Source organism: Clarias gariepinus, chromosome 15 (genome assembly GCF_024256425.1).
Source record: "Clarias gariepinus isolate MV-2021 ecotype Netherlands chromosome 15, CGAR_prim_01v2, whole genome shotgun sequence".
In the NCBI taxonomy this organism is placed as follows: Eukaryota; Metazoa; Chordata; class Actinopteri; order Siluriformes; family Clariidae; genus Clarias; species Clarias gariepinus.
The window spans coordinates 31,623,595-31,650,619 of NC_071114.1; the positions used below are offsets into that span (position 1 = coordinate 31,623,595).

Genomic DNA, 27,025 nt, shown 5'->3' on the forward strand with positions numbered 1-27,025 from the left:
TTGGGACAAAGAGGTGGGTAAAGGAAGCCAGTGCCATGTTGTTGTTGTTTTTCATTATAGAAATGCGTTTGCAGTGTACAGTAAATTTACTGTACACTGCCTCACATGAGAGTTTAACGTGATGCGGCGTGAATGTTGTCTCAGTGACGTTTGTCTTTTAGACCTGACTAAAGTAACATGAAGAATTTGTGTGAAACATTTACCATCCATCTGAGAATCTGAGGCTGAGGATCTGAGCTATAACTGCAAAAGATTACAGAAGATATTAATACAGAAGATTATGCCGAGTTAATAAGAGGATGAGACGGCAGATCGTCTCCTGCTGACTGACTGCACCTCTGTAACCTCTGCACCTCCTCCAGCACTTCATCCTGGTTGGATCTCTCTGGTTTAATTGGTTAAAAGTCTCTTTGTAGTGAATGAAAGCAGTTGGTTAAAAAGCCATCGTGAAGCAGTGCCACCTTCATAACAGAAATAAGAGCGAACAATTCGATTAGCCGAGCCTGAGCGCGCTCCTCTCATCAAAACACTGTCCATCTGCCGCGTGACGCTCCTCACACCAGGGTTTATCTGCCCTGAGCCCCATAAATCCACTGTACACACTGTAACCACCAGCACACACACACACACACACACACACATATACAAACATACACAATCATACACACACAAGCATAAACACACACAGAAAATCTGTTTCATTATTATATTATAACATTATGGTTAAACTGTTATACACAGAACTAGGAAAAATGTCTATTAGCAAAAGAAAAAGAAATGTTTATAGTCAGCGTCTCTCTCTCTCTCTCTCTCTCTCTCTCTTCCAATGGACCTTCCACTGATGGAAGCTAATTAACACTTCTTTCACATAAGGTTAACCCCAGCAACCTAAAGGTTAAAAACTTTGATTTATTTATTTATAATATATTATATGATATAATGTCTCTATAATGTATCTATGGAACAGCAGAAAGACCAACAATATGTATTCATAATGTATTATAACAATAATAAAAAAAAAAAAAATAATAATAATAATAATAAACACCCAAACCTGCTTGATTTTCCTTGTGGGGACATTTGGTCATCTCTGAGATACAAAAACGAGCGCGCGCACGCACACACACACACTTTCTTTAGCCGTGTGCTTTTGTGTTTTGTCAGAATTAATGAGAAAAGTTCCCCTGCCCTAGGGGTAATTAGTGTCCTTGGAGTTAAATAAGCTAATACTTAGACACCTCTGGCACAAGCAATTATGTTTGTGTATTGAATAATTGATTCAAAGAGGTGGAGGAAAGGCGCGCGCTAATCAGATCTGCAGCATAATGAATTGATTTAATTAACGGGGGAATCCGCGCGCGCGCTGCTCCGGGAGAGAGAGAGAGAGAGAGAGAGAAAGAGAAAGGAATGGGGGGGGGGCGGGCGTGTGTGTGTGTGTGTGTGTGTGGGGGGGGGGGGGGGGGGGGGGGGGGGGGGGTAAAAGGAACGCGCGTGCGCGCGGACACGGAGCGCGCGCGCCCTCACGAACGAGTGCGCGCTCGTGCGTGTGTGCGCGCTCGCGCTGGCTTGCGTGCATTTATCCGAGCGAGCGAGCGAGCGCGTGGAGCAGGGAGCGCATAAATTGTGCGCGCGAAAGGAGGCAGAGCGACAGGCAGGCGCGAGCGATGCGTTTCCCGCGCTCCGGCTCTCAGATTCCGTCAGCGCGCTAACCGACTACACACACACACACACACACACACACACACCTCACACACCACCGGACCGGGTCGGGTGCTTTGATGTTTTATTCTTCTCCGTTTTTGAAGTTTTAACGCTGCCTCGGATCGGAATGTAGCGTCACGCGCACGGCTCGGGGTTTCTGTGTGTTTATACACATCACGGACCTGTGGGGAGAACCTGAGGGAGAACCTCAGAGAACCTGAGGGAGAACCTGAGAGAGAACCTGAGGGAGAACCTGAGAGAACGTGACTGAGGCGGAAGCGCACGACACACACGCGCGCGCGAAGCCTGCAGCAGCACGCGGACCCGCTTCTGTATCATCATCATCATCATCATTATAATTATACTAATATTCTCTTAGAGAGACAGAGAGAGAGTGAGAGAGAGAGAGACAGAGCCCTGCTGGATCCGAGAGCGCAGCGCCCTGAGCCGGACTCCTCCTCATTCCTCAGGACCATGGTGTTGGACAAGGAAGAGGGTGAGTACCGCTCCGGGTCCGGGACCGGGTCCGCTCGGGTTCTGTAGCGCGGGGAGACTCGTTTTACTTGTTTCGGAAATGTTTCAGGTTTTTATCTTAACATTACACACACACACACACACACACACACACACACACACACACTTCCGATACGAGGAAACAAACGCTCGAGCGTCTCAGAGTTTTAGCTTTAAATGAGATCACGCGCGCATGTCACGTGTTTACACACACACACACACACACACACACACACTGTGCATTATTATATCATAGAAATGATTTACACCCGAAATGCACATCATCTTCATCATCATCTTCATCATCATCATCATCATCACTCCGGTTGTCATGACGCACAGAGACAGAAACGTTCCGGTTCCAGAGCCGTCCAGTGAGACAGGAACGAGTTAATCAACTCAGAGATCATTATTTAAATAAATAAATAAATAAAAAACTAAATAAACAAACCGGAATGACATAACTGCAGTGTGAACAGCTGCACTTTGTTTTTCTTCTGCACAATCTGTTTATTTGTTTCAGTATTTAATATTTGTATCAGAACCTTTCAGTGGTTTGTTTTTTCATTTTGCCTGTAAATGTGTACTTCCTCAGGTCAGAACCCCGAGTCGGACCCGCTATAAAAAGCCTCTTTGACCCAGATGTGTGGTTCTGCTGCAGCCGTCGCTCCGAGCCTGCTGTATTTATTATTTATTTTTAGTAATGTAATGCAGTAATGGCCTTCATTTCAGACCCATTATTTATGTTTTGGAAACGGATATTTCACATCACATCCTTTCACTCAGCCATCTGCAAACCAATAAAAGAGGCATAAATTTGTCCGGTCTCGGTGAATACGTGTTGCACGCTAATGTACCCGGATTAACTCAACTGTAAATTGTCTAGTCTGGACGGCCGTCTCGCTAAAAGTTCCCCCTCGTATGATTCATGGCTCGGGATTGCTTTTAACTGACATCGGCGAAGCAATATGGGGAAATGTACAAGGTGATGCAAATGGCATTAGCGGGAGAGGATGCACAGGAGCATGTAATGCAGTCAATACTACATTAACTACTGAAGCCCAATTACAGCAGCGCAGCAGCAGAGTGGCTTTTAGGAGCATTAGGACTTACAGAGGAGGAGGAAAAAAAGCTTAGATCACCTGCTGCTCATTGCCTAAAAGCTTCACCCTTTACATGCTGGGGCCCAACGACTGCCTGCGCTGGCATTTCGACCAGCACACACACACACACACACACACACACACACACACACACACTCAACTAAACCATGGCCTCACTCACATCCCACCACAGTGTAATTGGTGTGTATTGTTGTATATTTGTGTGTGTGTGTGTGTGAGAGAGAGAGAGAGAGAGAGAGAGAGAGCAACAGCATGAGTGTCAGCATGATCGTGTTATACACAGCTTTCCATCTCAACACAAACACAACCACGCTCAGTGCTCTCACGTACTGTAGCGTTCTCAGATGTCAGGGTGAGACGATCACTAACACTCACAGAAACGTCGTCTCTCCGTCACACACGTGAGTCACTGGGCGTGTAATTTAATGTAAGATTATTATTATTATATCAGGGAGGGAAAAAAAACTCTGCATTCTCATCGAGGCGTCCATATTTCTGCACGCTTCAGTGTTAAACACTCGGAAAATTATTGTTTCATCTTACGGTTTAATGCTGGAGGAGTTTTCTGATAGGCAGTGTGATATATTGTGATATTGTTTTAAATACAGAAGAGCTGTAGGTGCACACAGCAGCAGGATACGGTGATACAGACACAGTATTACACACAGATACAGTAGGACCGACAGACGGATGCCGTAGGAAGGAGGGATAGAGTATTAGTCATAAATGCTGTAGTATAGACTGATATGGTAGGACAGACGGATACAATAGTAAAGAGAGACAGAGTAGGACAGACAGATGCAGTAGGACAGACGAGGTGATGGAATAAATTGTTAAAACAAAAACTTGTTTTTGGTAAAAAAGACAAATGTTTTTTTTTTTTTTTTTTTTTTAACTCAGTGTCATCATATGATTCCGATTTACTTCCTGATATGAAGTTCGAGTCGGTTCGGTTCAGTACAACACGCTGCTGTCACAGAATCGTCTCGGCTCCTTTCCTGCTTCTCCTTGCAAGCTATTTTGGATGTTATTAAGATGTCTGTGCCTTCACACCTAATCAGCGTTCACGGATTGAGTTCGTGTCGACTCATGTTGAGTGATCGACTTCCAGCATCACACACACACACACACACTCAGTCTAATCTGTAGCGCGATTGAAAAAGTCCACGATAACACGAAGTCGATTTTTATTCCTTGAGAGAAAAATCGCCTTCTCATTTCAGACATTTGATCATGTGATCATTCTCAGCACTGCACTCTCTAAGACCCTGAGGATAGAAACAGAAGGGAAGAAAAGAGAAATGTACTTTAATTTCTGACCCGCACCCTGTCTGTCCAATCCGGTTTGTCCGTTCACACATCGTGTGATCGAACGGCGACGTTTCAGAAGAACGCGCGGCGGTAATAAAACTCGCCTGTGCTTCAGGCTCTGATTTTTATTTTTTTTTAAATAATAAGAATTGCTTCATGCTTTTCTCGCGTTACCATGGTAATTCTGTCTCATAGCGATGTTATATTGATTTAGGAAGTGGACAATAATATTTCTTTTGTCATTTTTCTCCTTTTGCTGAGTTGATTTCTAATTTCCACTCAGAGATTGCTTTCATTCGTTGCTTAAGTCTGTTTCCCCCTCTCCTTGCGATGTAATTTTCTCTCCTGGTATTTGCTATTTTCTAAGATTATTGGCTTGGTTTTATTCTAAATTAAACTTTGCCAATTTCAAATATTGAAATTACATCAATGTTTTTTTTTCCTCGCCTCAGGTCTCACACAATATTACGCCTGCACTCAGGACTTAACACTTGTGTTCCCTGAGATATATTGCATCATCCTGAAAAAGCCTGCAAAACAGGTTTTTTTTGTGTGATACAGAAAGAGGTTCTGTCTATCTCAGGTCATCAGATCTCTATCAGACCCGTGCTGTTACCTGTAGATCATTTTCATCATTTCACTTCGACTCGAACAGAGAGCTGAAGAGCGACTCGTTTGTGAAATTCAAGCTGGTCTCACACACACACACACACACATGATGCTAACACTGGCGGGTCAGAACTCCCTGTGCAGCACCGGAGAGACGAGGCGTGGTGTTCAGGCTCCTCCAGGTTTAAGACGTGACCAGACGCGGCCCAGAGCGCAGAACCGAAACACGTCTTCGTGACACGGACGAAATTAAAATCTTGTCCTTAAACATCACCTTAATCCGATCAAACCCTTCAGCTGGACATTTTATTACAGAGCGCGTCAGAGCAGGGAATTCTGGGAGAAGTGACGTGTGTGTCCCGGTGGCTCTGCTGTGAGTAATAGTGCACACGCCGAGTGTGACGAGAGCGACACGGCTCCGTGTTGATGATTTTACAGTAGCTGGTTTTTAATTTACTTTCCTTTGCTCTTCAGACCGCACGCTGCTCCCGCGAGTGTCCTTGTCACGGCTCTCGCTGCCACTTTCTCACTGCAGGGTCGCCTCGTTTCATCTGCAGCCACGTGCCTGTGTGTGTTTATTCTTTTATTTAATTTTTTACATTCTATTTTTGTTTATTATTTATTGTAAAAAGATTCTCTCCTCATGATTGGTCAGAAGGTGTTGATTAATTTTCTCTAACAGCAGCTCCGACACTAGTGCCGGTTCATAATAACGCATTTGCTCTGATACGTTATCGTTTCTATAGTAACAGCTCGTTCACAGGGACGTGTACAGCGCGCGCTCCACTGATAATAAACAGTTTAATTAACATGTGTTATTGTTGACAGTGAGGTTTTCTGTAAGGAGAGGTGTAGGGTTGTAGCTATCGAATATTTTAGTTATTGAGTATTTTACCAAAAATTTAATTGATTAATCGGATAATGTACTTTTGCTTAATTAAACAGCAATGTAAAATATATAAGAGAAAGAAAGATAAATTGTTTTTCTTTTTAGAAAAAAAAAAAACATTTTATCAAAAATAAACATTGTCATTATTCACAATTCGGGGAATAGCTTAAAGTTGACTGAGATGAATTAAGTGCATTACTGTGTCATACATTCTTATTTTAAAGCCATTTCTCAGATGCAAAAACTAAAAAAGGTATTTCAAATGAAAAAAAAAAGTATCAAAAAAAACTAAGGCAAACATTAAGTTAAATAATTATACAAAAAAAAAACTAAGTTGTGCAACTTAACTTTCAGAACTAAAAGTTTCAGAATTTACAGCTCAGGCTGTGTAATTTTGCAGCCGCAACAGAACGTCCATCAAATCAATACACAGCTAACTGTTTGTGTCTCCTGCCGCTCTGTGGGTGACGTAAGCGCTTCTTCTTCTCCGTCGGTGTTTAGTGGTGTATGTATGTGTTTATGGGTGTGTGAGACATGAGAGTAAGGAGTCTCCAGTGTCAGCACTCTGTAACAGTCAGGACAGTGAGACACAGAATGACAGTATGACACAGTAAAACACAGGCAGCGAGACAGAATGGTATGTGAGACAGTGAGACAGTAAGACAGACAGAACACAGAGTGGCAGTGAGACAAAGAGAGACGAGAGTCTAGGGTTCGTGCCGTCTGAAGCGCGCGCTCTTCTCCTCGGGTTCCACAGAGCCGCGGTGTGAGAGAGACGTTCAGGTCCTCAGGAGCAGAGCGACAGGTTTCTGCTGCAACCCTGTGACTGAACGATCCTGTTATAAATCATTAATGTGTTAACAACATTACTCTGTGTGTGTGTGTGTGTGTGTGTGTGTGTGTGTGTGTGTGTGTGTGTGTGTGTGTGTGTGCATACAATTTTCCATCTTCTTACAGACTGATGTTCGGTTCAGACTGTTAGTTGTTAAAAGGGCCGTGTTTAATCCTACCTGAAACACTCCCCAGGCGCGCGCACACACACACACACACATGCACACTGTACTCACTGCACACACACACACACACACTGTACTCACTGCACACACACACACACACACACACACACACTGTACTTACTGCACACACACACACACTGTACTTACTGCACATATACACACAGTTTTACAGTTAGTACACGGTGAAACGAAACAACGTTCCTCCAGGACCAAGGTGCTACATGCAACATAAACTTACAACATACATTAACAGAGACACTAAACTAGCTAACTAAGAGGCCTAGTTAACTGGCTAGCAGAGACAGGACCGAGAGACCTAACATAAATTACAACATAAATTAACAAAAACTAACTAGCTAAGGAAAACTATCTACATGTTTTAAAGGCAACAGGCTTCATTCTCTGACCGGGAATCAAACCCAGGCCGCGGCGGTGAGAGCGCCAATTCCTAACCACTAGACCACCAGGGAACTAGACTAGACTCACACTACACTACAATCACACTACCATCACACAACACTTACACTACACCACACTCACATAACACAACATATTGCACTACCCTCACAAAACATAAGCACTACACTCACACTACACTCAAAATACTCACATAGCACTACATTTGCACAACACTACAATCACACAACTCTACACTCACAGTACACTACACTCAGTCCACTCACACTCACGTTACACAACATTCACACACTACACCTACACTAAACAACAATCATGCAACACTCGCACCAAACTTACAGAACACTAACACTAAACAACAATCACACAACAAACACAATGCACTACACTCAAAAAACAAAAGCACTACACTCACTACACAACAATCACACTACGTACACTACACTAAACTCACAATGCTACGCTCACACAACACTCACACTACAGTCAAGACATACTCATACTACACAACAATCACACTGACACTACACTCACACAATACTACACTTATACTGCACTACACGCGAAATGCCCGCACTACACAACATTCACACTACACTCACACTACACTACACTCACAGTACTTCCACACTACACTCGCATTACACTGGCCTCACGCAAGACTACACAAAACTCACAGAACACTCACTACACAAGACTCCACTACACAACATGCTTACACTACACTCACACACTACACTCACACACTACACTCACACACTACACTCACACACTACACTCACACCACACAGCACTCACACCACACAACACTCAGTACACTCACATTCTAATACACTCACACAACACACACACTACACTCAGACTACACGACACTCACACAACACCTCTGTGCTTTTTCGGTCACAGTTAAACGTGACACTCGGCTGTGGCTGTTAGAGACGATAATGGACTGGAGATTCCATTTAACTCTTGAGCTCTCCTGCAACATCAATACCCACTGATGGTGTGTCCATTCACCCGGACAGATTGTCTTGCTGCTGTGGAGACACACACACACACACACACACATCTATTCATATGATGTAAAAGAAAATGTGATAACTGAGACCAGGTCACCTTTCCCATTGGTCCAGTTCTGATGCTCACGTGTGTTGTAGGAGTTTTCAGTGGTGGACGCGGGTCAGTACGAGAACCTTGAGGCGTCTGCATCACACTCTGGCCCGAGTGAGATCACTTAGATCACTTCCATATTTTTCCTGATTCCAGCACCCCAACTATAAGAACTGACTGACATCATACTTTCTTCTGCTTTATGATCCAATTCAGCACCGTCCACATTTCTGATCCATATAAGGTGATGGTTCAATTTAATTCATTTCTATTTGTAAAGCACTTTTAACAGCGTCAATGTCACAAAGAAGCTTTACAGATTCAAAAGAAAATTATGGAAAAGATTATAGAGGGCGACGGTGCTGAGGGAAAAACTCCCTGAGATGGTAATAGGAAGAAACCTTGAGAGGAACCAGACTCAACAGGGAACCCATCCTCATCTGGGTGATAACAGATAGCGAATGCTGTTGTTCTGCTCTGGACTTCTCCTGGACCACGTATCGCAAGTATTTCATTCTTGCACTTGTTTCGTTAAGATGAGGGTTCGACTGCGGCCCATTTGTTGTCAGGACGTGTCTTGTGTCTGGGCAGTGCAGATGAGGTCATATAGAGAATATCAGGGGCCCTGTAGAGTATCATCAATCCCCAAAATCCAGTCAGTCACTAAGCTTTTGTGATTGTACTGGACCCCATGCCTGTCCTCTCAAAAATGTGTTCAGGACTTGGAATTGTTTGAATTAGTTCTCCGTGGATCTGCACACAGCTAGTGGAGCTTCTGTATGAGGTTTAGAGAAGTTGTGTGCTTTTACAGGAGCCAGTGTTCAACCTCCAGTGTCCTCCACAAGGCTGATCAGTGGACACGGAGCGACGCTGTGTCCTGCACTCTAATTGTGAAGGTGTTAATTAGTTCTCTATAACAGCAGCAGGGTTACATTAATGCACTCTAATATATTACAGTTTCCATAGTAACCATTCATCTGCAGGGATCACGCTTCTTTAAAAACAATAAAAAAGAAAAATGTGTGTAATTGTTCAACATACAGTGACGCTGGAAGGAGTCTCCAGTGTCAGCGCTGTGTAACAGTCAGAGATCTAACTGTAAATTCAGCTCAGAGGAGTCACACTGCTCTGTGTAACGAGCTGCGAGTTGTTTGTTATATCAGGGAATAAAGAGAGTCTGGTGAGAGAGCGAGCTGTTATAATAAACGTGAGAACAGGGACTCACTTCTATCACTGATGTTAAATGATGTTATGCAGTAGTATAAAAGTGTTTAAAACCAATATCAGCTTTAATTTGCACTCATTACTCGACTTTAAATGATCCCAGATGTGGTTCTGCTCACACGGGTTCTCCTGACGTTCCCTTCCGAGATTTTGAGCGAGCAGTAATTGCTGGTAAGAGGAGCATTACACGCGTCACTTTTCTCATTTTGAAATAAAAAAATTGCCTTCATTTGCTCTGAGACGAATATATATATATATATATATATATATAGCATATAGCATATTTAACGTTGACAAAAAAAATAGTTTGGGTCCTGATTGCACTTTATTGAAAAACAAATAAAGAAGGAAGCTGTGGCAGTGTTAATGGTTGTCAGAAATCATGAAGTGGCAGATAAGATTGTAGCTGTTTCGTCTTTCAAGGTCTGAAAAGATTTATGGAATAGACAGATTTATTCCTGTTATTGAAATGCTAATGTGGTCTGAAGGAGATGAAGAAAAGAGCTGTACCTGTATTTGTATATGATGCAAGAGAAGATGAATTTTTCAGTCCGAGGTGTTGAGGTGTGTGTGTCTGCTTCGAAATGGGAATGTTTTTGTAAAGTGTGTTTGAGTTTAAGAGTGGATAATGATTGGAGGGATGAAGGTCACATTTTGGTTTCTTTACCTACATTAAAGCTCTGATTGGTTCTTCGTTGTGCAGGACCCATTCGTTTCTCTACACTCTCCTTCTCTCCTCCTTTTCTTCCTTCTCTTTTTGGAGCAGAAACATTGGCTTACTTTCTCAATTACTGTATCTTTGTGATAACAACTTGCCTTGTGTAACAACTGCCAGGTTTTTTTTTTTTTTTTTTTTGCATGGATTTCTTTTTAATTAATCCCATCTGAATAAATTAAAAATAATAGTGAGGTATAAAAGTGTGCAGTGTGTCGGGGAATAAGTCTGAATTATAAAATATGTGCGCAGACGCTCGCTAAAGTCCCATTAACTACAAGCCAAACATTCTGACCAGCTGACGGTGTGCTCAGCACGGAGAGGGAAAAAACAAGAAGCAGGGGATCTGAGCCCTGACTTCACGTGCGAGAAATGCACGTGTGACGCGATGGAAATGAGCGGCAGGGTGGAGAGAAAGCGACGTCATGTTTCCAGACTCCCCACGCCGCAGCTCTGTGTTAGTGCAGGCCCTGACGCCGCCGCCTCGTTCGGGCCGGACCGCTAGTAATTATGCAGCGGGGGCAGGAACACTGGGCACCGACCGCAGGGGTCAGGACACTTGTAACACGTGAAAAGAGCAATTATTCCAGAAGACAAAACCCTCCTTTATCCCGAGCAGTGCCGAGGTCAGCGTGAGCGAGCGGAGCGGCTCTGTTTCATTGGGGCTTATTAGCAGCAGCAGGTCTGCTGGAGTTTTAGTGAAAATGCATTGCCTTAATGAATGCACCCTCCCAAACGCCCCCAACCCCAAACCCCACCCCCCAATAGCTTTCTCTTTTCTTTTTTTGTCCTTCTTTACAAGTGCTAATGTGTCATAATTAGAGGGTTTGCCTGTATAAAATGGCGTACATTCTCTCTCTCTCTCTCTCTCTCTCTATCTTTTCTACTTTTGCTTTTCTTTTTAAACCCTGTTGAAATTAAGGGGAAACCGTTTTGCTAAATTAATTTGAAGGCTCTGATTCTGCTCCGTATTGTTGCACGTTATATTCATATCAGTTGTAACGACACACTGAAAGCAGGAAACCCAGGGACAGGGACGTGAATCCACGAGGGTTCTTTGGGCAGGTGCATCCAGTCCCTCCTGTCATTACGACGCCGCAGTGTAAGGTTTATTGCTGAAAGTCCTCCTCCGTCTGTCCTCTCGCGGTACAGCTTTGCGTAGCCCTGACGTGATCAGCAGATGCCCTGTGTGTTGTGTTTGTGTGTAATGATCGTCTACAGGCCCTATTACAGTAATGACCAGAGCACAGGGCACGGCCGCTGATTCCCTCAGACGATGGCAAGACATCTGCCTGAACTTCCCATTGTCCTCCTCTGATGATGCGCTCCATCCTGGACTGGCACGGACGCGGGTTTATTTAGGGAAAGTGTTCACCACCACAGAGTTTATGAGAGCTGCTGACTGGAGTGTTCATTCAGACAGAAGAATACTGAGATGTGGAGTTGGAAAGTCTGCAGCTTACTGAAGTGTACGGGACACAGAGTTCTTAACACTTATCATAATTCCACAGGCACGCTGGGAAAAGCTCCGGATGGAACACACATTCTGCTCTCTGGAATGGATCGATATGTTTTTCTACTACGATACCATTCAATACACGACGTAGGGTTTACGCTACTTCTTACTCTTTTCTTGCACTGCTTTGATTGAATATGTAATGAACAACTATATATGCAGCGACATGCAAATAGCAATCCTCAAGTACATTTAAATAAATAATCTTTTATTTATATATATATATAAAAAATCTTTTATTTGGTTTTTATGTTCCACCTGATCTCTCTGTAGCTTTAGATGTGTTTTTAAGTCCTGCCTTTTCCACTACCGAATATGAACGTCCTGATCCCTGCGCTGGTTCATTCAGCCTGGATTTAATCTATGAGGAATGAACGCAGCATAGTTTAAAGATTATATACGGGTTGTTTACATTTGAGATGGCAGTGTGATGCAGTTCCTCTATAATCCGACACTCTAAACTATTCACACATGGGCAGGCAGCACAGCATCCTGAGCGCTCGCAGTGAATTATCTCCCAGTTTATTGGGAGATAATTTCCAATTTCTATAGAATAAGGATATTTATAGACTTGCAATACAAATCAAATGGGCACCTGGGTCTCGTGATAGTATTGTATCGGGTGATTCCCATCCTTATTATTTTCTGATAAAAAAATATATATATGATTAGTTCATTAAGATAAAAACACCCACAGTTCCTCTTCTCTTCTCCACATGATTACAGAAACAGCACAATGATATGAAATCAGGACAAGAGCTTTGGTGTGTAATTGTTTTATTGTAGAATATTACATCATTTTGCCTTATTAGTGCTGTAATAATATTTATACTGTATGCAGTACAGAGTTAGTGTATATTTGCTTTGACATTGAACACAACATGGCGTTTTTATATATACAGTATAAAGACCCTTGAACACTGTGTGTATAAAGAGGCATTTCCCATTATTAAAAAGAATTAATATAAATCATGATAATTATTAGAGCTGTAGCTATCGAATATTTTAGTGATCGAGTATTCTACCAAAAATTTAATCGAGTAAATGTAATTTTGCTTAATTAAACAGCAGTGTAAAATATATAAGAGAAACAAAGATAAATTGGTTTTCTTTTTAGAAAAATCTACTTTTATTTTTAAAATGCATACAGCATTTTATCAAAAATAAACATTGTCATTATTCACAATAGAAGGAATAGCTTGTCATACATCCTTTTTTTAAAGCCTTTTCTCAGATGCAAAAACTAAAAAAAGGGACTTCAAATGACTTTAATTATCAAAAAAACTAAGGCTCACATTAAAATAAATTTTAATATAATTTTATTGCTCCCTTCGATTTTGCAGCCCGCAACAGAACGCTCCCTCAAATCAATACACAGCTAACTGTTTGCGCCGTAAGAGCTTCTTCTTCGGCGGTGTTTAGTGGCGGTTTGCACCCGGAAGCGCACTGTGTCACGCCAAACGAATAATTGCGCAAAAAAACACAACGCAAGCTTTAAATATTAATTAAAAGAAGCTTGGAGGCAGAAGATTTTGCCTCAATAATTTTTTGTAATCGAATTTTTTGAGTTACTCGAGGAATCGTTTCAGCCTTAATAATTATACAGTACAACACAGACCTGACCCCCCACCCACCATCCCCCCCCCCTCCCCCACCCCCACCCCACCACCTCCCTCTCATTACCTGGTGTTTGTAAAAGCATGAACACACTGCTGATGTCAGAACCACGGTTTGTCATACATGAAGAACCTTCAGCAGGAGATTTGCGCCACACGACTGCTTTTGATCCCAAACATATGCACACTTTCTCTCCTCCGACACTCGCCTCTCTGAAAATCACTCGTGCTTTCTTTCTTTTAGACACTAAGATGGATTTTTAAAGGTTTCGATACTGTTTATTGAAAATACTGTTGGAATGGATGTGTTCATGATTCAGTAAGGAGTGAATCTGTGTGTAAAACATGCAGTGAGCAGCACGAGGGTAAACACCTCGAGTCTCCATAATCAGGTGGCTTCAGAATAAAAGTTTGCTGTGGCTTTATTACACTGTTGTAGATTTCATTAGCTCATGTGCAGGAGAGGAACTGGAGAGGAACTGGAGAGTGATCATCCTCTATTTCTTTTCTGTAGATGGGATAGCTGTGGGGGATTTAAAATCATCTTTCTTTTCCCCCTTTGTCCGCTTTCTAAACCCTTAATGCATCAAAATGTTACAGCCCTGATCTGATGGCACCAAAAGCCTTTGTTCCACACAGAAATCAGATCTGCAATGGAAAGTACACACACTGACAAATTTCAGTAGAAAAACAAATATTTGTTAAATATAAGATGTTTAAAGTGATGGATAGCAGACTGCACAGCAAATATTAATGTCGGATTATTGGTTTCCGTCTGGGGGAGATGATGAAACTCTCGAAAAGAGAAAAAACCTTGTCCTAGAATATGAATCACGATGCAGGCCACCGGACGCTTGTGTTTCCTCACAACACGGAATGACCCGGGAAGGTCAGCAGCTCCTGTATCTGTTAAATGGACTGGATTAAGTGGAAGAGGCCTCCTCGGGTACGGCACATCTCTCTCTGTTTTTGTTTTTTACATTTGGCAGTTAAAAAGGTGCTGGATTTAAAGAAACACTGTTGAATGATCAGTGTTTTCTACAGCATGTGTTATGACAAGTTCACTCTTGGTTCACATAAAAAAAGAATGAAGGTCTCTGTTTCAGGGCAGCGTTATGTGTCACTTTCTACAGTTGGAAAGAGAGAATTAGGAGACAAACAGCAGGTAGAATTGATTGGATTAAGTGGTGGAACTGAAACACAGAGAGAGAGGTGGTGGTGAGGGTGGAGGTGAGGGTGGAGGTGATGAAGAGGAAGGTGGTGGATATGAGGAAGGTGGTGGTGAGGGGGGAGGGGGGGTCGACCTTTGTGTATAATTAGTTCTCTTATTTAAAGCAAAGATTTTGAATAGAATAACTAATTAGCTGTCATAAAAGGCAAATTAAAGATTTTCATGCCGTTCCTCAGGGAACTCAGAAGAGCCTGATTCCTCGGCTCACTCACTTACACACACACACACACACACACACACGTTTCCCTCCCTGGCCGTCTCTCTCCTCATTAGGAGTGTGTTAGTTGTGCAGGAGCCTGACAGCACGGCTCTGTTGCTCTACCTGCAGCGCTGCGCTAACAAGCCATGAAACGCAGGTAGAAAGCGAGCGCCCTCAGCCAGCTCCAACACGCAGCCCTTTTAGCTTCATTTATGCTGAACGCTGGTATTTATAGCAGGTTTTGTGATCCTAACGTGCCGACTTTAGGTGGGGGGGGGGGGGGGAGTTCAGTGTCTGTGCGGATCCAGCGGAAAGCAGGAACTAATTGATGGTTTCTATCAGCAGTACCGGACCAATTAGCTTCTCCTTTACTCCTCGTCTGATAAAGGAACAGGACGGGTGAGTCCCACGACTTATTCACATCCAAGCCATAAATTTAACTAACAAGCTCTTTTCTATTTCCTCTCTCCACCCACCCCCCTCCCCCCCCATGTCATTCCCTCAGGGTATTTATTCTCCCAGGTTTTTACAGAGGGGGGCTAATTACGTTACACTGATGGCTTGATCGTTCTGAATAGCTGAACAAATCTACAGCCGGTGAAACCTCTACATTCCGAGACTCGAGTGTGTTTGTGACGTTAATGAGGAAACGTCCTGGAGAAATTCTCACTTTAATTCATTTCCGCACGTCTCTTTAATCTAGCTGAGTGTAATAAAATGGTCCTGATTTGAAAGCACTAATTAAGCGGTGTGCAGTTTTAGGAAAATAATTAGTGACGGTGTGACACGGCCCACGAGGAGCTTATGTTCACCCTGATGATTTTTTCCCAGCTCGTCCCTGGTGTCCTGTTGTTGTTGTTGTTGTTGTTGTTTTTATTTTTCTTACATCACACCAGTCACCAGCTACACATTTAGTCTTTATCAGCAACAAAGCTACATTTTGTATTGTTGTGGAGCGTTCAGTAAAACGAGAGAGTTCCTGTTCTCACTCACGCTTACGCTTTTAAGCTATAAACACACATCTGTCTCTGACCTCTCGTCATTCCCACTCGTCAACTTAAACAGACAAAAACACGCCATTCTGAGAAATTATTTAAAAAAGAGGTTGTGGTGCGAATAAAGTTCAACCCCTTGTTTTTTTATATCTAAACTGAATATTTATTTTTGTCAACATTAAAACTTGTGTTTCGGTGTAAACTACAGAATAATCAAAGTCAAGGAGAAAGAAGAAACTGTGAAATTTATTAAAGTACAAGTGAGACAAAAAAGTCCAAGTTGCTTTCTAGTTGAAGTTCAGTGAGAAATGACCGAACTGTGGTTTGTGTGAGTTCTGCCACCTGGTGTACGGAGGTCCTCAGTGCAGTGTGTCTGAGCAGTTCATATGATTTACAGAAAACTCAGTGATGTTAGCTCTATTTTAATATAACAAAACTTTTTAGTTTATTCTTCATTATTTTAATCCATTTCACGCTTACACAAAGTGTACACAGTCAGTTCTTATTGTTATTTAGTTTAAACATTTAGTTTAAATTTTGGACTTAGAAAACGTATAGTTTTTTATTTTCAGAAAGAAACTTTCAGTACAAACAGCTTCTCTGTGGCGCTCGGGGAAACTTCCGTTTTGTTGTAGAGTTAGTGTTAATGTTGTATGGACCTCGTTTAAAATATATATATATATATGTTCACGCAAATATATACACACACACACACACACACACACACAATTTGTGTAATGTAAGTGTCTATAAGTGACATGATGAGGGCAGGGTCCCTAAGTGTAACAATGGTGAAAATTCACAAGACAGACAGCGAGCGGGATACATTACACTTGTGTGTGTGTGTGTGTGTGTGTGTGTGTGTTTAACTGTGTAACATGCTATAACTCAGGATTAATTCTGAAGTCTGGAAGGTAGCTCCTGGTAAATGAGGGGGTTTGACAGTGGAGGACATGAGCGCTTTGTGTGTGTGTGTGTGTGTGTGTGTGTGTGTGTGTGTAAGAGATGCTCTTTGAGACGAATGAGATTTGAAAGGCAGTGATGGAGAGCGCGGCCCAGCGTTCTATTAGCCGGATCGATAGCTCAGTGTGTGTGAAAGTGTCTTAAGAGCCGCTGCGTGTGCTTTCACTCGGCCCCGACCTGTTAGCACTGGACACGGGGGGTAGGGGGGGAGGGGTGAGGGGGGGGGGATGAGGGGGCGGGGCGGTGTTCCCGGCGTCGGCTTTTAGTCACCACACAAATGTCAGGCAGCAGACTATTAGCATTTAGTGCAGTTATTAAATGGACTTTATTTGTTCAGTAGCTGTAAGGGTGTGTGTGTGTGTGTGTGTGTGTGTGTGTGTGTGGTAGAGCACTTAGATGTTTCTCACTCAGGGCTCAGTGTAACCGTCTCGTGGTCAACAGCACTTCAAAAGGTTAACGGTAATCCCAAGTACGACCCGCGAGGAGCTTTTAGCACCGCGTCAACCTCCCTCACCACACATACACACACACACACACACAAACACACACACACACACACACACACATACACACATACACACATACACACACATACACACAACACACACACACAACACACACACATACACACACACACAAAACACATTCACATACACACACATACATACACACACACACAACACACGCACTGACATTACACACACACACACAACACACACACACATACACACACACACAAAACACATTCACATACACACACACACACACACAACACACTCACATACACACACACAACACACACACTGACATTACACACATACACACACACAACACACACACTGACATTACACACATACACACACACACACACAACACACACACTAAACATTACACACACACGTATTACACACAAACATACAACACGCACTAAACACACACACATATACAACACATGCACTAAACATTACACACACACACAAACCCATACACACACTGATCGTTGTACACAACACACACACACTAAACATTACACACACACACACATACACACACACTGAAAAATTACACACACACACACTAAACATTATACGCACACACACACACACACATAGTGTCAACATAGTTAACATCTGGTAATTTCACTTGGGATGTGTGTAAGTGTGTGTGTATGTGTTGCGTGTGTGTATGTGTTGTGTGTGTGTAAGTGTGTGTGAGTGTGTGTTGCGTGTTTGTATTGTGTGTGTATGTGTTTTGTGTGTGTTGTGTGTGTGAGTGTGTGTTGTGTGTTTGTATTTTGTGTGTGTGTGTGTGTTGCGTGTGTGAGTGTGTGTTGTGTGTGTGTATGTGTTGCGTGTGTGAGTGTGTGTATCAGAGACAGACATGTGACTGACAATCCCAACCCTGATGAATATGAAACTCTGGTGTATCCAGTAAACTATAGAGACTGAACTCAGGACAGCGGTGTTAGCGGTGTTAGCGTTGTTAGCGGCGCAGTAACTCACGCGTTGTTCCTCTTGTCGCCTGCAGGAGTGCCGATGCTCTCCGTCCAGCCCAAAGGCAAGCAGAAGGGCTGCGCTGGCTGCAACCGCAAGATTAAAGACCGCTACCTGCTCAAGGCGCTGGACAAATACTGGCACGAGGACTGTCTGAAGTGCGCGTGCTGCGACTGCCGCCTGGGCGAGGTCGGCTCCACCCTCTACACCAAAGCCAACCTCATCCTCTGTCGCAGGGACTACCTGAGGTAAGGAAACATGTACACAGACCTGACACACCTGACACGCTAAACACTCAGCAGTGCTTCCTTGTGTCTGTTACATTGTACTGAGAGGCGTACTGAGAGAACTTCCTACCTTGATGGTGTCCAAGCTCTAGTGAGACACCCTTTACTCTCAGGACTGTGTTCTGTTATTCTGTACAATCAAAAGTCCCGCTTTGACTTGAACGTCCCTCGTATAATGAACTGTTACAACATTGTTTGAAGAAACAGTTTTAGGAGAGTGTGTATCGTAGGTAAGTGTGTGTTGTACATGATTGCTGTGCTGTGTTGAGAACCAGACCTACAGTATCTTTGGGTCCGAGTTCAGTAAGGAGTAAAACTAAGCCTTTAAATTTAGGTTGTTTTAACGAAGTATTATGAGATATTTTTAATCAGCTTCCTTCGGTTCTGCCTTTATTCCTCAGCGTCATTTATAAGCACTGGTTCTGTTTTAATCAGAATTACAAAATTTAGTAAAATATTATTATACATAAATATAAAAACAAATCAATTAATGATGATTAAATTTATAATCTTGTCTTAAAGATGTTTAAGAAAAAAATTAAATATAGATTTAAATAAAAAAAAATTAAAAAATTCAATTTTTTTTTTTTTTTTATGTTGTTTTACACACTTGCTGCTGTCAGGACCGAAGAGAACAAACACACAAAAAAAAGCACTGTTTGTGTGTGTGCGTGCGTGTGTGTGTGTGTGTGTCTGTGTGTGTACTCCTCTCTAACCATCTGCTCGCTAAATTAAATATGATTATTTCCTGGGTGTTGTGTCTCGCTCCCTCGAGGCCTCACGTGGAGATCCACAGTCAGATTACGGAGGAGCTGCTGCTCTCGGGGGACTCGATGGAGGGGCCGCGCAGGGGGCAGGAGGGCTTCTGTCCCACCCCCCTCCACCATCCATCACACTCCACTCACTCTTAATGGGGTTAAGAGTGAGAGAAAGGAGACTCTAGAACATTCTATGAGATGTGATTAAACATCGGAGGGAATTTACTGTAGGAACAAAAAACAGTTCCTGTGTGTTCCTGTGACGCGGGTCAGGGAGATGATGTTATGGATATTGTGATACATTAACACTATAACACATTGAGATCATCAGGGCTTTAAACCTATTAAATGTTAAGACTTTTTAAAGATGTTTTATTTCAATAATTTAATCTTTTTATCCTTCAGATGTTTTATTGGCATATCAAAACGTTATACCAACTAGAACCACAAGGGGCAGCTTATTATTTTTATTTTATTACTCTTGGTGCAAAATCTTTTACATTTTCATTTACAAAACATTTTTACGTAAGATAATTCTCTACAATTAGCATGTTACTGCAGTGTGTACAACAGATTAGTTTTACCTTAAATTCTTTATATTCTCTATATACAGTTAGCAAAGCCTAAGCGCTAATTACACAGTAAAAATATTAGTATACAGGAAGGTCGCACATATGGAGTTGTAATTATACTGTATCATACTTTATATATTATATCTGTTTATTTTTTAAAAGTTAAATCAGCGTTACTGATGACAGAGATGAACAATGAAATCAATGTCTTGATATTCATAAAAAAAATAATAATAATAATTAAAAAAAACAAAAAATATATATATATATATACTTTGCACTTTACACACTGATGGTCAGCGCACCCCTTACTAATTAGGTTAATTCTGATATGTTATATTATCACATTAAAATTAACATTATTAATTGATAATGTTATTCAGTGATTTTGCATCTAAAAATAAAATCTAATTTGAAAATAAGCGCAGAGATATTAGAGATAAAGTAAGAGATGAACATGAATGAATTCTGTTATAGAACAAATTACAAACTGTCACCACACACACACACACAGCACATCTTCTGCATTAAAGTCACATGCTGGTGCAGAATCATCCTCACACACCAAGACTCATTAAACATTGTGTGGATCAAACTCGCTCCCGTTACATCGCGCTGTTTTGGAAACGATCCGCGCATTAATTACAATCCTGACTCTGACTCTGAGGAGCGCCGCAGACTCGCGGCCGCTTCACTCCAGAACGGCTGCTTTTATTACAGCAAATTGGCGAGAGTCGTTCATTAGCGCTCGGCACAATAAAGTCATTAAGTGATTTATTTATATCGGTGGGAACGAAGCGGCCTCGCCACGAATGACTGCCCGAACTCACACACTCTTAAACACACACTCTCACTCACACACACACACACACACACTCACACACACACTCACACACACACACACTCACAAACACCCTCATTTACTCACTCTTACACACTCACACACTCTTAAACACACTCTCAGCTCCTCACCATCAAATAACACACATTGATATATACTTGGTTTTAACTGGTTTTAACTGGCGTTAACTGCGCTCACTCAGATGCAGTATTGATTTCATAAAATTCAATTCAATTTAATCAAATTTTATTTGTATAGCGCTTTAACAATTCACATTGTCGCAAAGCAGTTTTACAAAATCAAGTGGAGCGAGTAACGTCTCGTTCAGAGGGACGCGTCCACGTTAATATGATGTACTACTGTGTGTGAGTTGTGTTTGGAGAGTGTGTGTAAGAAGTGTTTGGATAGGGTGTGTGTGAGGTGTGTTTGGAGAGTGTGTGTAAGAAGTGTTTGGATAGGGTGTGTGTGAGGTGTGTTTGGAGAGTGTGTGTAAGGTGTGTTTGGAGAGTGTGTGAGGTGTGTTTGGAGATGTGTGTGTGTGAGGTGTGTTTGGAGAGTGTGTATGAGGTGTGTTTGGAGAGTGTGTGTGTGAGGTGTGTTTGGAGAGTGTGTATGAGGTGTGTTTGGAGAGTGTGTGTGTCAGGTGTGTTTGAGAGGGTGTGTAAGGTGTGTTTGGAGAGTGTGTGTGAGGTGTGTTTGGAGTGTGTGTGTGTGAGGTGTGTTTGGAGAGTGTGTGTGAGGTGTGTTTGGAGAGTGTGTTTGGAGCGTGTGTGTGTGAGGTGTGTTTGGAGAGTGTGTTTGGAGAGTGTGTGTAAGAAGTGTTTGGATAGGGTGTGTGTGAGGTGTGTTTGGAGAGTGTGTGTAAGGTGTGTTTGGAGAGTGTGTGAGGTGTGTTTGGAGGGTGTGTGTGAGGTGTGTTTGGAGAGTGTGTGTGAGGTGTGTTTGGAGAGTGTGTGTGAGGTGTGTTTGGAGGGTGTGTGTCAGGTGTGTTTGGAGAGTGTGTGTGTGAGGTGTGTTTGGGGTGTGTGTGTGTGAGGTGTGTTTGGAGAGTGTGTGTGTGAGGTGTGTTTGGAGAGTGTGTATGAGGTGTGTTTGGAGGGTGTGTGTCAGGTGTGTTTGGAGAGTGTGTATGAGGTGTGTTTGGAGAGTGTGTGTGTGAGGTGTGTTTGGAGGGTGTGTGTCAGGTGTGTTTGGAGAGTGTGTGTGCGAGGTGTGTTTGGACTTTATATATTATATCTGTTTATTTGTGTGTGAGGTGTGTTTGGAGAGTGTGTGTGTGTGAGGTGTGTTTGGAGATTGTGTGTCAGGTGTGTTTGGAGAGTGTGTGTGAGGTGTGTTTGGAGAGTGTGTATGAGGTGTGTTTGGAGAGTGTGTGTGAGGTGTGTTTGGAGAGTGTGTGTGTGAGGTGTGTTTGGAGAGTGTGTGTGTGAGGTGTGTTTGGAGAGTGTGTGTGTGAGGTGTGTTTGGAGAGTGTGTGTGAGGTGTGTTTGGAGTGTGTGTGTGTGAGGTGTGTTTGGAGAGTGTGTGTGTGAGGTGTGTTTGGAGAGTGTGTGTGAGGTGTGTGTTTGGAGAGTGTGTATGAGGTGTGTTTGGAGTGTGTGTGTGTGAGGTGTGTTTGGAGAGTGTGTGTGTGAGGTGTGTTTGGAAAGTGTGTGTGAGGATTCTCCAGTGTCAGCGTGAGCTATTCACATTGGTGTGTGCTCAGAATCTTTATCCTGTGTGAGCAAATGTGTGTTAGGAGTGATTATCGGGACAAGTCATGATTAGTGCGCTTGCAGTGTGTGTGTGTGTGTGTGTCTGTGCCTGTGTGTGTGTCTGTGTGTCTGTATGTCTGTGTGTGTGTGGAGAGAGAGCTTTGCAGCTCAAAGCTTTAACCATCATGCTAACGTTTGTTGAGACAAATCTTCACATCTGCGTTAAAGTTTGTGAAGGAAACCCTGCGTGCGAGCGTTTGTGTTATCAGTGTCACGGATTTGAACAAAACCTCTCTCTGCCTCCTCACCTCTCTCCTCTAACTCTTCCTCTCGCTCTGTCGTTTCCTCTCCGCGCTCTAATTAAACGCAGCTCTGCTGGAATAGATGCTGCGAGTGACACGAGGGCGAGCACTCGAGAGAAACTAATATGGAGGCTCTGGAGCAACTTCACGTTCAGATTCCTCTCTCTTCCTCGTCTGAGCTCGCGGCTTTATCGCGCAGTCAGAGCAGCAATCCATTGGCGTCTGATCCGTCTGTCCTCGATTTTGCATTGCATCATGGCTCAGTGGAATATAAAAGTGTATCTGTGCTTCTGGATCTCCAAATTAAACACGGAGACATGGGTTTGGAAAATGAAAATGTAAATCTGGTGGAGAGCGGAGGCGTCGGGGAGAGAGAGACGGAGAGAGAGAGACGGAGAGAGAGACGGAGAGAGAGACGGAGAGATCCGCCCCGCTGCCTCCTGTTCCGTTCCTGACCTTCACTGCACTCTTTCAGCCTCGAATAAACTTAAACAAACAGCGGAGAAATTTGACTTCTGTCTCAGTTTTTGTGCAACACTGAACATCTCCGTACATCCCCTAAAGTCACGAGTCTCTCTCTCTCTCTCTCTGTCTCTCTCCTTCTTTCCTGTTAAAGCTAGTCAGGATCCTCACAGCGAGAACCTTTGGCCTTTCACTCTTCTGCCTGCATCACACACTTCAGGCCCTGGTGTTCTCATTAACTGTTCCGGTTCTGAGAGGAACTCTAATGCACTTCAGTGGCTTGTCTCCGAGCCGTGTTCTTTTTGAAGAAGGATGGATTAGGACCATGTGTCCATTTTAATGAGATAATTAGCCAATTACAAATTTAAAAAATATCAAGTAATCAGTTTAGGTCAGATCTCATGATTAGAGAAGGCATCTGCAGATCTGGGGTTCATTAAGTGTCCAGGCGCCGAGTACACCGAGTGGGACGCTGCAGATTCGAGGGTTTTAGGATGTTACATTCAGGAACTAAAAATCCTACAACTACCAAATTCACTCTGCTGGCTCTGTCCTGAGCTCTTTCTAGCTGTAACACACTCCCGTTGTTGTCGTTTAAACCCATACAGTCGCTCACTACGCTAACTTTGCGGACGCTTTGCACCCCATCTTAAAGTACAAGAAAAATACGAGAACCTGAGAGGATGTAAACCCCTCACCACACAACACATACACACACACACATACACACACACACACACTTGTCACTTACTGGGTCTTTTGCACAGCACTGTGTATGAATGGGTGTATAAATATTTGCCCCGTTTGCCCCACGCAGGTTCTTTGTCGCGCTCCGGTTCTCTGTGGACTGATGGCTGTATTGCGTCAGGGCGAGAGCAGAGCAGAAGTGTGTAAATGCGTTGTGTGTTTTCACTCCGCCAGGCTCTTCGGGACGACGGGGAACTGTGCAGCCTGCAGTAAACTCATCCCTGCTTTTGAGATGGTGATGAGGGCCAGAGACAACGTGTACCACCTGGACTGTTTCGCCTGTCAGCTGTGTAACCAGAGGTGAGAACAATCAGACGTATCCACACAACATCACTTTCTGTCTCTGGACCACACAAAACTCTTTCATTTGTTTTTTTTGATAATTTACTTTTTATTCTCTTTCGTTTTTTCCATATCTATATATTTAGTTTTTGGTGTTTGTAAGCAGAAGTTCTTCAACTAGACTAATAAACATTCATGTAAAGGTAAAGCCACGGGAGAGCGCGCATCTCATCCTGCTCTGGTAATCCATAGGGAAAGAGTGCTGATATACAGAACTGTGCAAAAGTCTTGACCCCTACATTTCTCTATATTTTGATTCTAAAGCTCCATCCTTGTATGTTTAAAATTTGAATTTGAAATTTAATTTAGTCTTGAGAAATAGTGTCTCCAGGCGTCCTGAAGGTCTTTTTTTTTGTCTCTCGTTTTCAGTTTCAGAGGCATGTATTTGGTTTGTTAAGCCACACAGTGACCTATGAATCATACAAGCATTAAAAAAAAACATCTAGGTGATTAGTTTACTGCTGACGCTGAATGCTGAGGGATTGGAACAGACGAGAGGGGAGATGAGGTCGCTGCTGCGGCTGGTACATAAACAAGCAGTTTATAAAATGTTATCTTTAGGTATTTTGCAGCCTGTCAAGGTAAAACATTAGTTACCAGTTTAGTATAAAAGAAATGTGGGGTTCAATACTTTTGCACAGTGCTGTAGATGCTGCAGACCGCGCTGTTCTCCAAAACACTTAAGAGTTATTCCTGAAATCCAGAGAGAGAAAAACATCCACCGATTGTGATTGGACTGTTAGAATATCAGAATACACAGACAAGGGGTTTTATTCTGAAATATGTTTGTGTGTGTGTGTGTGTGTGTGTGTGTGTGTGAGAGAGAGAGAGAGAGAGAAAGCTTCTGCACCTAGAAACACTCAGGAGTTAGTTTCTCAGCCTAGAATTAATATTAACCACAATCTGATCCAATCTAATCCAATCTAATCTAATCTAATCTAATCCAATCTGATCCAATCTAATCTAATTCAATTTAATCTAATCCAATCTGATCCAATCTAATCCAATCTAATTTAATCTGATCCAATCTAATCCAATCTAATCTAATCTAATCTAATCCAATCTAATGTGTCTCTGCCCTTTTTTTTACCGTGAGTGTAAAATAAGTTTTCTCACTGTGAACACACTGCGATGGGAGACAGCAGGGCGAGTGCGTTCACTGTGACAATAAAATGAAATAAACACACACACACACACACACACACACACTGCATGGAAGCTATAACACACACAGAACCCGGCCGTAGCCCGTGCTGATGGCAGGAACCCGACTCGTGCTGTGCCGCTCCCGGCCTCGGTGCCAACCCAGTAAATTAGCGTGGCACTGATTGATAAGCGGCGATGCCACAGCCCGGGGTCTTATCACGCCTGGCGCTGCCATCTGTGTCACTTTTAAAAAAGCAGGGGGAAGCAGCGTGGGCACCAGAGAAAGGTTTCAGCAAGCGCTTTAATTGCTGGACGATTTCAGGGAGAAACACTGCAGAGGGTGTGTGTGTGTGTGTGTGTGTGTGTGTGTGTGTGTGTGTTGTGTCTTGGCACAGATTGGCACGTTTTCGCTTCTGCCTCTCCTGGTCACGACTATGTGAGTTTTATTGTGTGCCAGTCCTGTTGGCTAAAACCGGCTGCATTTGAAGTTACACCTTCACAGGGATCATGACGCAAGCAAACCGCAGAACACACACACGCACACACACACACATACACACACACACACACACACACAGCCCAAATGTGTTCAGTGCTGTGAGTCAGAGAGAATTTAGGACACGCAGTGATAGAAACACGCTTTAATGCCGACTCTGGGCACAGAACCGAGCTGAACTCGGCGCCGCGCTCGGGTCACACGCGGCTAACTCACTCCTGCTGAGGTTTATTCTGTTTTTTTCCCTCCAGGTTCTGCGTAGGAGACAAGTTCTTCCTAAAGAACAACATGATCCTGTGTCAGATGGACTATGAGGAGGGCCAACTCAACGGCAGCTTCGAGACGCAGGTCCAATAACGCCAACCTGAAGGAGGCAGCAGCGCACACACACACACACATATACACACACACCTACACACATACACACACACACAGGAGGGAGCGTCTGTCTGCTTGCCTACAATACTTTTTACAGTAACAGAAGCCCTCGCTGGTCCTCTAGGACTTCGGTGTAAATGTTTCTCCTTTCAGACCGTTGCGTCTCCTGTACAGTCGCTCCCGCGCCGTCTCGCCTCCCGTCTCGCCTCCCGTCTGTGTGATGTTTTTGCTTTTGTTCCTCGTTCCTCACGGTCAGGATGGTAAGACGGAGGGTGATGTACAGTCTGTTTTTTTCTGTATATATAAACTGGAACATTTATTTTATGAAATTGTAATGCACTTTTATTACTCGTGTGAA

General features: G+C 43.0%; 1 protein-coding gene across 1 annotated transcript; it reads left to right on the forward strand.

Moving 5' to 3' along the window:
- Positions 1 to 1,604: 1,604 nt before the first annotated feature.
- lmo1 (LIM domain only 1) lies at positions 1,605 to 27,025 on the forward strand. The gene is made up of 4 exons (XM_053513336.1): positions 1,605 to 2,197; positions 18,677 to 18,890; positions 24,480 to 24,605; positions 26,541 to 27,025. Exons 1-4 carry the CDS (start codon positions 2,176 to 2,178, stop codon positions 26,644 to 26,646), a joined length of 468 nt encoding a protein of 155 aa, XP_053369311.1. The 5' UTR covers positions 1,605 to 2,175; the 3' UTR covers positions 26,647 to 27,025.